The sequence below is a fragment of the Xenopus tropicalis genome, chromosome 8 (assembly GCF_000004195.4).
Source record: "Xenopus tropicalis strain Nigerian chromosome 8, UCB_Xtro_10.0, whole genome shotgun sequence".
In the NCBI taxonomy this organism is placed as follows: domain Eukaryota; kingdom Metazoa; phylum Chordata; class Amphibia; order Anura; family Pipidae; genus Xenopus; species Xenopus tropicalis.
The window spans coordinates 39,786,441-39,803,367 of record NC_030684.2 but is presented as its reverse complement, the minus strand read 5'-3'; the positions used below and the strand labels follow the sequence as shown (position 1 = coordinate 39,803,367).

The following is a 16,927-nucleotide window of genomic DNA, read 5'->3' as shown; positions in this document are numbered from 1 at the left end:
GAGCAAGTAGAGAAATGCAATAAGGCAGGTAAAGAAGTTCCGTAGAGCAAGTAGAGAAGTGCCATAGAGCAAGTAGAGAAGTGCCATAAAGCAAGTAGAGAAGTGCAATAAGGTAGGTAAAGAAGTGCAGGTAAAGAAGTGCCATAGAGCAAGTAGAGAAGTGCCATAGAGCAAGTAGAGAAGTGCAATAAGGCAGGTAAAGAAGTGCCATAGAGGAAGTGGAGAAGTGCAATAAGGCAGGTAAAAAAGTGCAGGTAAAGAAGTGCCGTAGAACAAGTGGAGAAGTGCCATAGAGCAAGTGGAGAAGTGCAATAGAGCAAGTAGACATGTGCAGGACAATTACTGTATATTAAATCCACTATCCCTTGAGCTTTGGGTGCTTTGCTGCCACTGACAGCTTATCAGGAGATTTTTCATTTATTTCTTTTTGGTGTAAAACTCTGTTCCACGGCAGGGCGTGCCCCATTTGTTTTGTCACTGATACAGAATGAAAACATAAGGGCGCCTACTTATCAGAGACTGCATTTTTTTTTTCTTTCTCTTACAAAAGGTGTCTTTATAACTGTGGCATTTTAGATTTCTGTATTTGGTGTGCAAATTTAGTACTTTTAGATAACAAAATCTCCATAAATTCTCTAAAATCTCAATTTATTGGCTCATATGACCAAACTCATTTGCAAGTGATATTTAGCTAAAAATAAGCCAAATATCTATCCAGCAGGTTTGAAAATCCTGTTGGGTGAGAACCACATCAGCAGGTCAATACTGTCCTCTCCAAGGGGTCTCTAAAGGCCAACAGTAGGGTCCAAACCTTGTTCCTGGGGCCACACAATCAGATCAGCCCAATCTGGCTCAGTGCCTGGGCAAAGTGCTTTAGAACTTTTTTAAAAGGTTACTCCGAGTCTGCAATTTTAATAGATAATACACAGGTTCATAACAATACATGTGCATTGTGTATAGTACATACCACCGAGAAACATGAAAAAAAGGAATACCAGAAAGTGGATACTATTGGGCAAAATTCCCCTGGCCAAAGGCTTGTGCCAAAATGTTGGGGTAATTCTCATCTGCCCAAGGGTATTCGCTTTCTGGTATTCCTGTATTTATGTTGCTGGGTGGTATGTATTTTACATGTGGTTTTGTATTGCATTTAAATGCAAAAACATACCACCTCCATGTATTATTTATTAAGAGTGTGGAGTAACTTTTAAAATATTGTGTATTCTTTCACCACTTAATTGAGGAGGTAGTTAATATTTCAGCACCAGATCTACTGGTTAAAGACGATGCAGACTGAATTTTGCATTTCAGTGCCCTCCCCTCATTGCATTGATTTAGCTTTAGAACGTTTGACTGCTTTTTGGTTGCTAGGGCATAAGTAACCTAGCAACCAGGCAGTCAGAATGGAAGATAAGTAGGATGTTGGCCTAAATATAAACAGTAAGAATAACCATAAAACTGAAGTCTCAAAGTCAGTCTGTATTTTGGAGTCAGTGAAGTCAGACACAGACAATTCAAAAGGCTAATAATTCATAAAGTATACAAAATTAAGAGCAACTGAAAAGTTGCTCAGATTTGGTCTATAACAATAATGTACTAATAGAAAAAGTCAAGTTCCCCTTAAAGTCTCTCACATTTGCATGATTGAAGCAGATAACTATCCCTATATCTATCCTGCTTTGTAGGGGGCATAATGCTTGTGGGTAAATGTGCAATAGTTTAAAGCACTTAATAAAGCTGGGAGCAAAAGGCTGACAACTGTAAAAGTACATTTTGTGTTCCAGAGTCATAAATTTTCTATTGCTCGTGGCTCCTCACACACTTTATGAAGAATGATACAAGCAAATCTTTGACGCTTTCCAGTTAATCCCCAAACAAGCCCCCAGGCCCCATTATACTGTATAATGTGGTTCCACCTGGACATATAATAAATCCACTGAATTTAACTCTGTCCCTTCTAAACTTAAAAAAGTCGATCTAAATACGATCTAAATGCCTAAACTGCTGCTTGCAACTTCCTATTAGGAATGGAATGGAACCATATAGGGCATATGATGCAAGAAAAAGAAAACTCATATCTGATCTCTTGGCACTGATATGGGCATAGAATTGCACCTATTATAATTTTATTCACAATTATACCTGCCCCATAAGTGCTTATCTATAGTAGAGCTGTGCCAATTGTGGTTACTTTAGTACATAAGGCTCAAGATGCACCATTACCAGGATGTAGGTACAGGGCTCTCTTTGTGTGTTTGACTGAAAGGTGTTTCCAGTTCTGGCACCTGAATCTCACACAAACAGCCTTAATAGAGCTGCGCGCTTATGAACACCCACACTGACGCCAGTGCACATTTCATTTCTCTGATTACTCTGAAATGCTGGGAAAGAATGTTTTGTTGTGGGTAAAAAAAAGAAAACCATGCTGAATATCCAACACAGGTGAAAATGCATATTTTGGAGGAGCTGGCAAGTTCATGTCCAACTTCCTAGAAACCTGCCTGTTATTGTTGGAAAGTGACTGCACATCTGGAAATGAAACCCAGTTGAACGTCAATCTGTACATTATAGGCAACTTACAATATACAGTAAACATATTCAGTATTTGTAAATGTACTAATTTGTTAGTCACTTTCTGCACTGATGGTTTTGGCTCTTGAAACAAAGTAACAGAATCAAAAGCAGGCCAAGTAGTCAAGCCCAAGACAACTTGGTTCATGCACACAATATCCCGACACACTTCCCCTATGGTGTTCACTACCTGCAAAACTCTGCTTCCTCTCTCTTCTGGTTAGTCTCTTTTTTCCAGCTACCCCCCTTTGCCCCACCACTGGACCAATGGACTCTGGTAACCCTACCTATAATCCCTCCCTTCCTTGACTCTTTCAACAGCAGATCAACCACTATATATAATCAATATATAGATACCAGCATCTGCCCTGCTCATTTCCCACCCCACCTATCCATTTCATTGCCCCATCCACCCACTACCCCACCCATACACCTATTTCCCTGCTTAGCCCGCCTATTTCCCCACCCCAAGGGACATCGCTACCTGCCCCCAATCTAAAGGCCAGTGTTAATTATGAAAACAGGTGGCAACCCTAGTTCTACCCATCAAACTATGTGTGCAGATACCCCTACCTAGGGGCAGGACGAAGTAGAATCGCCCCGAAGTGTTGCACCCTAGGCACGTGCCTCTTTTGCCTACCTGTAGTTCTGGCCCTGAACAGAATCATGCAATGGGAATGTCACATAGCGAAGTGGGACTTTCGTGTAAGAGCAAAGAGAGCAAATAACTCAACTTGTTATTACTTAATAGCCTTTAACAAACAGGGGAATGACCTTAAGGCTCCTACTAAATGGCTGCAGATTTGCTGCGGGTTCCCTTTCTGGGATGTTCTAGTCAGGGTTCTGAGTTTTAACACATCAAGGAGCGATGGCGTTTCTTGGTAAACATGATTTATGAGGCATTGAAAGGTGATATTTTGCATGCAATGTTCTGTAACATGATTCTGCCATCAGACACAGGAACACTCTGCAAATTCTATCCATTCCCAGCGGCCAACCTGCCTGCGGGGTGTATCAGAGAACCTATGGGCATATCTGATTGGATTTGTGTGCATCTGGGCTTCAGTCTGAGCACCTGTTAAATGAACCTTACACCCAATAAACAAACACTCTTTAATCTTTTTTTTTTCATGATGGGTCTTTCTAACATTTCCCGAGTTTGCTTAAAGCTCTATGCACATATTACTTGGAAGTGAAATAGCTACTCTGATTCTAATACTTACATCCCCCTGCATTTAGTTAATAGTACAGCAGTCTATAATGTACCAAACAAATGCCACCATAAATGTTTACACAGGCTTTTTAATTTCAGCAACTAAAAAGAGAGAAATAGCTGCTCGTTAATCAATAGCAATTCATGGTAATTTAAAGGAGAACATGTCAACTGTCCCCATGTCATAAGGGTGATAATGACCCTGCCCTGTTTGTTTGTTTTTTTATAAAAACACCTTAATCCCTTTCTGCTATAAATAACTTTACTTTTTCTTTAAACCACAGCTAGGAGATGCACATATTGGGCATAGCTGTTCTACAAATAAGTTCCCATTGCTACTTTTTATTGTAGCTGTACATTTTATCTTTCTGCAGAAGAGTAAGCTGCCCTTGGTGTATAATTGTAGGACAGTGGTAACATACAGAGAGTCTTTATGAGAGATCATAAATCTGCACGTGCAGAAGAAAGTGTCCAACCAGCCAGCTGGCATTTACACTGCAAGTACATCGTGCTGCTGTGCTGCTGTTCCTACTAGAATTGCTATGAATCAGCTACAGGTTTGTCTATCCCTGAGCAGGATCTAATGCGTTGGTTGGATTCAGCTTAGTACTAGCCCCTTCTACCCAAAAGACAATTACATCAACATTGGCACCCCAGTGAAAGCCCTATGGCACAATAGCCAAGTGATGGGTATTTTGCCTGCCGAATGTTTGGACAAAATGCTGAAACTTGGCAGGGGCACTGCCAAGGTCAATTAAAGCAGAGAACTGCCCACATCATATTAAAAGGGGTGGTTCACGTTAACTTTTAGCCTGTTATAGAAGGCCCTATTCCTAGCAACTTTTATCACTGTTTAGTTTTTGAATTATTTGCCTTCTTTTTCTGGCTCTTTCAAGCCTTCAAGTGGTGGTGGAGGGGGGGTTCACTGACCCCAGCATCCAAAAAACTATCGCTCTGTATGGCTACAATTTTATTGTCATTGTTACTTTTAATTTGTTATCCTTATCTGTAGGCCCTCCTCTATTCATATCCCTGTCTCTCTTTCAAACCACTGCCTGGTTGCTAGGTTAAATTGGACCCTAGCAACCAGATGGCTGCTAAAATTCGAAGCTGCTGAACAAAAAACGAAATAATTAAAAAACCGCAAATAATAAAGAATGAAGACCAATTGCCAATTATCTCTCTACATTTTTATAAAAGGGTTAACAAACCCTTTAAAAGTATGAGCACTCTTAAATACATACTTAATAATGTTACAAATGACCCACAGTAAAGTTTTAGGTTTACGCATATGTGTGTGAAGGCTGCATTCAACTGCATTCTATCCTTCACTTGTCCCACTGGTGATAGGCAGTTGCCATTCACTTTATTGACAGACAGGACAAGTTTTCCTTTTAAAATGCCTAAGTTTTTCTTTTAAAATGCTGATGTGCCCTATTTCAATACTGTTCAGATTGCTGATTTGTAGCATGCCTTATAAATTAAGTATAATAATAATCTGGAATCCACTGCTGTTCCCCTTCATCACTTTGGCACAGCAGACAGAAAAAAAGTCCATATCATCAATATCTCTGACTCTGCAGACTGTCTGATTGCAGAAAGAAGATGAGGTACAGATAGCACTATGCCGGAGGTTGCTCTGTCACTCACACAAGGATAGGCATACAGTAAGTGCCTCCTAATAGATCACTTTGTTCTCGGCAGACGGCAGATTGTAAAACCATTAGAGTGCCGGGGCTTTGTATCACACTGACAGGCAAGTCATATCCACTTGGAGGGTGACTTGGAATATTATACATACAAGTTGAACAACATATTCTGAATAGCTTTCTTCACATTCCTTCCTGGCAAGTTTATGCCCAAGGCAAACAATTAACAATCCCTCCTCCTCCTCTGCATCTTCTGCACGCTATGCGCATCCTTATCACTGTATATATTAATCTGTTTGGGTACTGGTGTGTGTTTAGCAGGGTGTATCTCCCTTCGATAATCTCTCTGCACACAAATTATGTCTTGAAATAGACATCAATATATTTCTGTAGAGGCTTCATTGTGAGAACTTGTCTTTTTTGGCTAGATGCCTAAGGGCTCTTACACATGGGACAGTCCCCTGCAGCTAACAGACCTAACACTATCCTATATTATCAGTGCCCATTACACAGCAGTGAACCACTGAACACAGCTGAGATGCTGCATGTTGTGTCTCACCTGCGTTTGTTGGTTCAACACAGCGCTATGGGTACATGTACAATAGAAAAGAATGGGCTCTGTTAACTAATGTATGGTGGAACACATAACACTCATCTAGAAATGCCCATGTGTAGCCCTTAGTATAGTAAAACGCCTTCCTAGAGTTGGCCCTGCTCAAAAATATCCACAGCAGCTAACTGGTACCCCTTCCTTTTTAGAGCAATCCTGCATGCATTCTACTTGCTTTGCCCAATACAGTTATCAAGCTGACCATACGTACTGAGAGATTTTCGTTATGTGTATGGTGGTTGGATGACCAACATCTATGTACTATGGGTATTAATCAGTTCAGCAATGGGGCAGGTTTAAAAATTTCATCTGCCTATGCTATGTGTTGCCTGTACGGACAATGAACCCCTAAAAACATGCACTTCAGCTTTCTATCCAGTTGATGTTTATCGAAAACAACCTATAGAAAGTAATTAGCATTTTGCAATCAGCAATTAGTAGCATTCTCAGTAAGTGGGGTTAAGTGTCACCTTGTGCTACAAATGTTAAGTAAAACAAACTGAATTAGATTTAGCACAGTAAGTTTTTGTCTTGTACAAATGGGAGTTGCCATTATTTGGTTGACAAGAATCCTCGTTCTCAGGTTTGAATGGAAAGTTACCCTTTGTTGCTAAATGATTAGGACAGTCATGTGCTTGATCAGCTCTACAGGATAACATTAAATGATGCATTCCTCAACATGGAAGTACCCTTGTTTCATTTCACAGGAATATCCCTGCAAGACATAACTGTTTTCTATATCCATAACTTGTTAGTATGAGGAAGAGAAGGGAAAGGAAAGGATGGTAAGATAGGAAAGGATGGAAAGAAAAGGAAGGACAGGAAGAAAATGAAGGAATATGGCTGCTGCTGCTAGGGGCCTAGTTTTAATTCCTTGTGACCTTGATGAAGTAAATTTTTCTGCCTCGTGTTTGTAGCCTCAGAGTGTAGCCTCTATAGGGAAAGGCCTTGCTGTACCTTGACAATTCTGAGAAAGGCTAAATTACATTATATTATTAGTTTATTATTGGAGCCGTGGTATCAAAGCTGGGACCTTGCTGTTGTACAGCAGCAGCTGGAGGTTTGCAGGGATGACATGCAGCCTCAGGGTAGGATTGCACATTTTAATAACCCATAGCTAAGAATTTCTCATTATTACTAGGTTTTATTATGGGGCAGATTGCCATATATATCACAGCAGATTGAACACCATCATGTCCTACAGGGTGTAACACCCATCATCTTTATTACTATCCTGCAATAAAAGGTAAGGGGGAAGTTATCATTTTAGAAGTTTGGAAATCAGCTGGTAAATGTGAAGTCACTGGGTTTTTTTTTTTACTGAGAATTAAACATTATTAGTCAGTGGTGTACCTACCATACAGCAGACCCCACAGTCAGGGGTGGTGGTAAAATTGCATATCTTTGTGATCTGTTCCCATTAGCTGTTACTCTGCCTGTGTTTCTACACATCCCTTTTCTGGTCTTAAGGAAATAACAATGTTTTGCTATAACACAGCACTCTATAATCCACGAAACACAATACCACCAGCGTGCACACTGCCAAGCACCGGCTAGAGTTGTATAAAGGTTGCCACCTTTGGATTCTAGGGCAGTGAACATGTGTTTTTTTTAAGTGGCAACCAGGGTCGGACTGGGCCGCTGGGACACCGGGAAAAAACCTGGTGGGCCGCGGTGGCCCAGACCCGACCCTTGCCCACGCTCCCCCTGCCCAACTGTTCCTCCCCTGACGCGTTCTGGGTTCGGTGATTGCTAGGAGAACACTATCTGCCTGAATACATTTTTGTGGAGAAGGAATAATGGTCTGGGGCTGGTTTTCACCTGGTTCTAGTGAAAGTAAACCTTAAACCCACAGCATACATTAACATTCTTGACAATTCTGTGCTCCCACTTTGTGGTTATTGTGCAGAAACAGTTTTCTGCATAATAATGACCCCAGGCACAAAATAAATTCTGTACACAATATGTTTACTAAAATTAGAGTAGAAAGTGTGGTCTGGCCTGCACAGAGCCCTGCCTGCAACCCAACTGAACCCCTGTGGGAAGAATTAAAACTCCAGCTACAAGCATGATCTCCAACATCAGTGGGAATTAAACATTACTGAATATAAGCAGGTCTGGACTGAGAATCAAAATAGGCCTTGGAATATCACAAATAGCCCCCCACAGGCCCAACAAACATAAGCGTATATTCCTTTGTATATTCTGTACAAGAAAGACTGACCTTATATAATAAAGAACTGTATCCCATGGAGGACTAAGTTAATGCCCTGGTATTACTTTTGACTTACAATAAACTAAGTTGAATCCCACCTTAAGCACGTTAATACTGAGCTGGCAAGTACTGCAGTGATCATAAGCAGTGCTCCTTACAGATTCTGCCAAGGCTGAATTATCTTTATTAGCTAAAATAGTAAATATTCAGAGACTTGGAAATGAAGAAGAACAGATGCAGCCAAAGTTGGCTTAGCTCTTAGCTCTGTCTCTTTCTATAGCAAGATGAAAACCTGAAGCTGAGACTCTGACTCTACATAATAGCTTTGTGTTTACATATCCTTCTCCCGCCCTGCTATAGAGTACCCAGGAACTGTTATTAGGGCTAAAGGCAATGCTGCTGTAACCCATGGTATGAAAGGTATGAGACTTTCCAACTCTAAAAGTTATGCAAACTCAGCAGTTGGGTCTCGATTTCAAGAAAAATCTTGACACATGCCGTGCTGCTGCCACTATGTCACAGAGCAAAGTGTAGCCTTTGTACTTTCACACTGTTCTTTAAAGAGACATTATAGAGGCCATTGTTGCTGAAACTTATATTAACCCAAATAATGTAAACATGAATAAGGGTCAGGGTCTTGTATTGCAAAAAAAAAAAAAAAATATCACAGCCATGTTGCCAGTTGCTGTTTCAAATAAACATTAAATTGTTTGCTGTGGGTTACTACCCAGGTATAAAATGTGTACTTGCAATCATTCTCATTCTTTTTGTATACAGATATTGACTTTTTATCATTTCTAGCAGCTGGTTAGACAGAGCGCTGGCACAAGGGTGCTTCTAGCTACAGCTTGTGTTAGACCAAGGGCTGGCAATTTCTTTCTGTGTTTTGTGTACAAATTGTAGCCAGATATCGCTTCTAGCTTTTGTTTAGCCTAGAGAACAAGGAATTACTTACAGATGTAAATTACTTAGCTGGGGCTTAAATACCCCCTCCTTGCTCACTAGAGCTTCTGAGTTAATGGTAAGTGGTACTAACCACAAAGTGTGGTACTAACACCTCATTTTTGTAACAATTATTTCTAAAGGCAAACCGTCACTGGTAGTCATTCTCCATCATCAGAAAAACAAAACATATGAGTGGATAGTCCTAGGTTCTATTCTAGCGAGCCAGGATCAGGGACACTGGTTTGTGTGAGGCCCACTGGGGCTGCTACCATAGGGGCCCCCACACCCCCTCTGGGACCCCTTTCCCCCCCATGCACATCTTATACTTACTTTTGCCGTGATTGGGGAAGGCAGGCAGGGATCAGGTCTGGGTCAGTGGGGCCCACCATGTTTTTTCCCGGCCCAGTCTGAACCTGGCCAGGACACTATATACATTTAGGGCTCATTTATATCTGCAAGTGCAGAAGACAACTTGTGCTTTTTCCCAACATTCAGTTGCACCTAAAACCATTTTAAACAAGGTACTTTACACTTCTGTATAGTTGCCCAATACACCGCTCTGTCCTTCCTGACCTTCTGGCACCAGAATACTGGGAAAAACGGTGTATTGTGGGAAGTTGCACTTTGCATACTGATTCTAGGTAAATTAATACGCCCTTATATGTTCCTGGGTTTCATTCATGTATCCCAGTTTCCTTCCACACTCCAAAAACATACAGGCAGGTTAACTGTGTCCTGATTGAACTAAGCAATGTGTGTGACTGTGGAGGGACCCCTGAAATTAATGCTTGGCAAATGTTGTCCATATAGAAATTAAGAATAATAATACAGGTATAGGATCTATTATTATCTATAAATTCTTGGAACCTGGGGTTTTCCAAAAAAGTAATCTTCCCATAATTTTAATTGCTATGTCCTAAGTCTTTTAAAAATAATTCCAAACCAAGTAGGATTGTTTGCCACCAATATGGATTCAAACATCTTAGTTACCATCAAGTACATGGAACTGTTTTATTATTACAGAGAAAAGGAAAACATTTTTAAAAATTTGAATTGTTTGCTTAAAATGTACCCTATGGGAGATGAACCTTCCCATAAACCCAAATCCTTTCCAGATGACGAGTTTCTGAATAAGGCATCCCATACCAGTGTATAGGGGAATATTAGCACTTGCCAATTGTAGAGTATTTTTTATGGGAATATATATCAAAGGTGAATTGTATTCATATTCTATAAGAGCAGACTAAATGCATCTCTACTACTCCTAATGTTATTTAATGGTAAGTGTCGCAGCTAATGCACATGGGGCAGTGACAGATAGACCTTTGCACCAAAGTGCTCAAGCATGGAGCTCAAATATGGGAGTAAATCACCACAGTTCTGTATTTCTGAGGGATAACTGCATATTGCTTTTAACTAGGCTCTTGCAGGCAATGTCCATTCAAAGTGAATGCCCTGTGGCCCTGTGTGCCCTTACCCTTAAAAGAAGCCATAACATCCTGAGTGGTCTAGAGCTCACATCCATAGCACAGATTTACTGCAGGCAAATCTCCTCTTCTACCAGTACCCTTAAGCTGGCCATACACGTGGCGATCTCACGATGTTTCGTACGACCGTCGGTCGCACGAAACATCGTCAGATCCGCCACACACCATTCAGGGCTGAATCGGCAGGTAAGGAGGTAGAAACAATAGGATTTCTACCTCCTTCTGCCGATTCAGCTCTGAAGGGAGAATTTTGGTCAGGCGCCTTCTATGGCGCCCGATCAAAATTTTCTAACTTGGCCGATCGGCGAGCCGACCGATTTCAGCAGCTTCCTGCGATATCGGTCGGCTCGCTGACATGCCATACACGCACCGATTATCGTACGAAACGAGGTTTCGTACGATAATATCGGTGCGTGTATGGCCACCTTAAGATAGGTTCATGTTGGGCATCTAAAATCACCTGTGTAGTGCTAATCTTAAATGTGCTATTTTGTCCCTCTTAAGTATTATCTCTTATAAATATACAGTACTGTAAAGTTATGTATTAAGTGCAACACTGATAATTTCAGTGTTTGCACTGAAAATGTCATAAACAGGGCACCTAGGTCAGTTGGCTTAACCTCTGCATGACTGCTGCGTGACTGATAACCAGATTTATGACTTTGAGATAATTCACCTTGTAACTTTCTGTAAGGAAAGTAAGCCTTCTGATTCTTTCCAGTAAGTGGTGCCCCAGAGATTTACAGCAAAAATAACCTTATTTAGGACAAGAAAGCCTGGGGTAGGCTTTGACATATTTAGCATGAATTGGTCAAAACTGTGAGCTAGCCTAATTTAATGGCAAATACCATATCACTGACCAGCTTTAAATCTGAAGATGCTTACATTCTAAGTGAAAGGGCCACACCAAGGTGTAGTAGTTAGCATTTATGGGGCTCTGGCTTCAGCCCCATCTAGGACCTTATTTGCATGGAGTTTGTATATTCTCCATGATTCAGTGTGGATTTCTACTATTTAATTTAACTAACTTCAGATGAAACTATATTGATGACTAAAGTGTATGATATGGTTCATAAGAATGATGAGCAATATCTGTGCCATGTGAGAAGTAGATCTAACATGAATAAAGCCTTAGGAAATTTGGAAGAGAGAGAGAGATTCACTGCAAGTTCTTGCAGTGCTGTCCAACTGGCGGCCCGCGACCCCCCTCTGTGTGGCCCCCCCACCTGTCTGGCTGCTTTGATGGCTTACCTTTGAGTAAGCATTAAATGGTATCAGTACTGAGATTAACTGGCCCCCTGCATGGTTCTCACCTCAGATTCAGGCTGCAATCCCTCTGTATTGTTTAAAAATGTAATCCCCTGTGTTTTTCACACCTTTTAATACCTGCATTGTTCACCCCCTGCAGTGTTCACACCTCAGGCTCAGACTGTAATCACTCCCATTATTCACTTCTTCACACCTCAGACATAGGTACTGTAGGCAGAGTATGGCACATACAGTCAGCATAGGGCAGGTAGAGTATGGCACACACAGGCAGCATAGGTCAGGGAGGGTATGGCACACACAGGAAGGGTAGGGCAGGCAGAGTATGGCACACAGAGGCAGCATAGGGAAGCCAGAGTATGGCACACACAGGCAGGGTAGGGCAGGTAGAGTATGGCACACACAGGCAGGGTAGGGCAGGCAGAGTATGGCACACAGAGGCAGCATAGGGAAGGCAGAGTATGGCACACACAGTCAGGGTAGGGCAGGCAGAGTATGGCACACACAGGCAGGGTAGGGCAGGCAGAGTATGGCACACAGAGGCAGCATAGGGAAGGCAGAGTATGGCACACACAGTCAGGGTAGGGCAGGCAGAGTATGGCACACAGAGGCAGGGTAGGGCAGGCAGAGTATGGCACACAGAGGCAGCATAGGGAAGGCAGAGTATGGTACACACAGGCAGGGTAGGACAGGCAGAGTATGGCACACACAGACAGCATAGGACAGGCAGAGTGCTTCCTGTGTGTGCCATACTCTGCTTGCCCTATGCTGCTTGTGGGAGGTGAACCTGGCAGGGGTTTGTTGTGGGAGTTTGTTAGCAGTTGGAAATAGCCATTAAATGGTCCCTAAGGTGTGTAATTATGTACTGGGGGTTGCTCTGCTATCCACAGGGGAGGAGGAGGCATATGGAATTTAAGGGTATATCTTAATATGACATAATTCTTTCACATATGAATGATGGTTGATATCCCCACAGTAAGGACCAATCATTTGGGATTTTGCTGTGCTACCACCATTGTGATAAAATAGGTGTGGTTTGAAGTGGGTGTGGTTTCAAAAAGGGGAGTGGTCAAAACTGGCTCCCATTAGCGGCCCTCCACCATGTATGCTAGAGAAATTCCGGCCCTCGGCACCGTAGAAGTTGCACAGCACTGCTATAGGGGGTTGTACCTATAATTAGAACATTCTGCAGCTATGACGTTGTCCAGGGATAACAAAGAAACAACATATTTTATCAATTTAACAGGACCTAAAGTGGTCATACATAGTGCATGATTATCTAGTATATATTATTATATGTGTATATTGGCCCACTGATCAAAACTGACATGCATGTACTATATATCTGTATATCAGTCTGTTTGCAGACTGGGCAGATTTGACCATTTCCTCTGCAGAAGTGTCCTTCAGAGACCACCAAAAGACAGCTGGAAGAGACAAAGCAGGTCCACTAGAATTCCAAGTTTCTGCAGGAACAGAGCAGTAAATCAGTCACTGGCCCAAACAGACAGATTCAATATGGGGTTGGCCAGTGTAGAGCCTAGGCCAATTTATAGGATATCACTCAAACTATTGTATTAGTAAGGCCTAGCACTAGAGCAGGGGATGCCTATCCTGGATGCTTTCACCCCCTGACACCTGTAAATAAGTATGAAAAGAAGAACAGCTGCTGCTATCAAAATGACATTAATGTAACCCAATTTGAAATTTAATCATAGATGCAAAGTTACTGACAATATTTTTTCATATACAAGGTGGCAATGGCTGAAGCTACAAAAGCAAACATCAGCTGAGATGCACACTTATCATGCTATACTAGCGTTTCCCAAGTAACAAGTTAAGTTGCATAGGAAATTGCTGAGAGGACAATCTGTACCGGTGTCCTGCTGCAGGTTGGCTGCAGCTGCATCTGTAAAGGTTCACTGTCAGCCTATCACACTTGACCGCTGAGCAACTAGGTTCATTGTCTGGCCCTGCACTTATGTACCACAACATTATTTATGTTCATTCATCTGCTATATGGTCACTTGGCAGCTAAGTAGTTTCACTGCAGCTCAGCGGGCCTACAAAGTACACTATTTTTGTTAAATACAATGCCTTATTCGGAAACCCATTATCCAGAAAGCTCCGAATTACAGAAAGCCTGTCTCCCATAGACAGTACCTGTACTTGATCCCAACTAAGACATAAATAATCCTTATTGAGTGCAAAACAATCCTATTGGGTTTAATTAATGGTTTATTGATTTTTTTAGTCGACTTAAGGTATGGAGATCCAAATTACGAAAAGACCCCTTATCCGGAATACCCTTGGTCCTGAGCATTCTGGATAATGGGTCCTATACCTGTATATGATGTACGTATAAAATTAATATTTAAGCTGTCAGAGAAGTGTGGCTGAAAAGTAGATGGAAAAGTAGATGGATAAACATGGTTTCTGCTGCACTTAAAAAAATAGTTTTTTACAGTAGCAGCTGTCTGGAGTGTGCTCTTACAAGTAGGTACAGAATGGTTGCACCTAGGCAGATCCAACCAATGTGTGTTCCTGCTACATTAGAGTTTCAAATGGCTTGTTAAGTGAATAAAGGTGTATATAAATACAATAACGCCTTCCACTGGCAGCATTCTGCAAGTCCACAGAAACTCTAAAAAACTAAGGCTGTCATAGCGACTGCCATTAAGAGGGCTGCAGCAGCCTGAACTTGATCATGTTATTAAAGTAACACCCTGTAATTACAGCAGTGGGTGATGTATATACACCATGTTTTATTCCTTCTGTATGGTGACCGTAACACCAAAGTGAAGGTTGCACTATTATAAACTAACATACTTGAAGTTAGGGAAGTGAATTTTAATTTTGCAACGTCCTTGCAAGAAGGTTCTAATCTACTGTTAGAAAAGCAATTGCGACAATGCATTTACCTGCTTCCCACAGGCTGCTCAGAAAGTAGCAATATTACATATTTATCTTTAAAAAAACAAGGACAACATTTCTTGTATCTATAAACCTAAGCTATGAGACCTTGCCCCCAGCAGGCTTGTTATATTTTTATGCATAAACCAACTAGTGTCCTCTAACGTCCTGTCAAGACGGGAACAAGTTGTTTTATACTGCTAACAATTCTGAGCTCTATAAATTCTCTGGTTATTGAGTTCAGCCCTGTATAAACCCAAAAGGATTTGTACATACTTAGAAGCAGTGGGGCAAATCAGATATGGTCTGTTTCAATTGTTGTTGAACAGCCTAAGGGTGTTGGAGGGTCCTAGGAGTTATACTGTGACGATAAAGCAGGAATGATACAAAGCGTTTCTGTCACCCGTCTTGCTCTGCTACACTTACTGTCCCCCTGCTATTACTAATTGAAGGGTCCGGAGCTGTGGCTCCCTTTTGGAACCCATAATGACAGGTTCGAGTCTATACACTAAATGGCTCTGTGCCAAAATATTTCTTTTCATTCATTACAGTTGAATGGAAAGAACAACCTTTTTTAATAACCAACAGCATCTCCTTTTCCCTTTCCATACCAGTTTATTTTATTAACTTGATAACAAGTTAATAGTCTCTTGAGCCACAGAGCAGCCATTTAGTCTTCTAAACTGGATTAAATGTTATGGCATCAGTGCACAATGGGCTCTTCAACTCAGCTCAAATGATCGGATTATGCCAGTGAGCTGGGATACTCTGATCTGTCTGATCAACCTGACAGTCTGTATGCTCTCCCTTCTTTACAGTACCACCTCGAAGGTAGGTCCAATGCCAAACAAACGTCCTTTGCTGCATCTTAATTCCTTTCCCCCTGCCCAGTAGGCTGTAAGAACTATGACTTACCTGTGAAAGAATAATAGGATGGAGAGCATGGTCTGGTCGATGTCTGGACTATTGCAAATGCCCTCATTTAGAAGATAACAAGGATCCCTCACTACGGGCTCTAGTGAGTCCTGCCTCATAATGCTGTTGAGTTTGTCCGCATTGAGGTTTCCAAAGACCAGTTTCTCCCGCAGCTGGCGAAAATTGCTGACAGTGGGACTGCCCAGGTTGTTGTTCTCCCCACCACCTTCTTCCATCTCACTTCTGTTGGCCAGGTCCAAGCAGCAGCTGCAGCAGTCCAAGCCAATAGGCGAGCGGCAGCCGTCTTCCTCTGACATGCCTGAGAATGGCTCCACTCAACTTTAAAGGTTTTCTTTTTCCAAACTGCAAGAAAAAAAAAAGATAGAATAAATTGCCTGGTAACAAGACAACAAAACAGCACTAAAAACACAGGCAGTTGTGTCTGATCTGGTTACTAAAGATAAACGAAAATTCCCCCAACTGATGTGACTCGCCTTCCTCCTTTTAGTTTCACTGAGAACTTCTGGGCTTGACACAGCGGAGGCAAATAGAAAATGCAGCTCTTGTGTATCAGCTGAAGTTGAATGTGAACACTCACACACACACACCTCTTTCTCCTTGTGTCTGTAGAAACGGGAAGGAGCTTCTGTCCCTCTGATTGGCAGATCTCAGTCGTGAGAGGTTAAAATACAGTCCTCTCACTCCCCCAGAGGCAAAGCTTCTGTGCACAGATTTTACGTAAGAGGACACAAGTGCAGGAAGGGACAGGAGTGCAGAACTGTGTGCCGCTCAGTAGGAGACACAAGAGATACGCGCTCTGTGATCTCTATAAAGAGAAAGCACTGGTGTGTGTGCAGTTCAAGGCTTTAGTTCAGTAGGAAACCCCTCCCAGGGGTGTACAAGTGAAACCTTCCCATTTTGTTTTTATGACTATAAACAAGATTTCTTGCTAACAAGGAAACTTCATGTTGTTTTCTGATTTCCACACCTACAGATCCTGCAATTAAATTTATAGTCCTCCCCTCTGGCCAGCCTAAGAAAAAATCCCAAATTCTAGAACCCATAGGGCATAGGTCTGAAATATGGGAATGCCATTTCTCATAAAGGGCCACTTACTTACACAATGCAGTGTACAAAGTGCAA

At 41.8% G+C, this 16,927-nt stretch overlaps 1 protein-coding gene across 2 annotated transcripts in view; it reads right to left on the bottom strand.

Annotated features, from left to right (window-relative positions):
- tsc22d3 (TSC22 domain family member 3) overlaps positions 1-16,612 on the bottom strand; it is a 42,594-nt gene extending 25,982 nt beyond the window's left edge. Inside the window, exons 1-2 of one of the 2 annotated variants that reach the window (XM_012967993.2) lie at positions 16,393-16,612; positions 15,785-16,147 (exon numbers count right to left, since the gene is read on the bottom strand). In XM_012967993.2, the coding sequence (XP_012823447.1) occupies positions 15,785-16,101 (317 nt within the window). In that variant the 5' untranslated portion in view covers positions 16,102-16,147; positions 16,393-16,612. Of the gene's footprint in view, positions 1-15,784; positions 16,148-16,278 lie in introns of both variants that reach the window. The other variant, XM_012967992.2, reaches the window with a different exon arrangement.
- Positions 16,613-16,927: the final 315 nt, after the last annotated feature.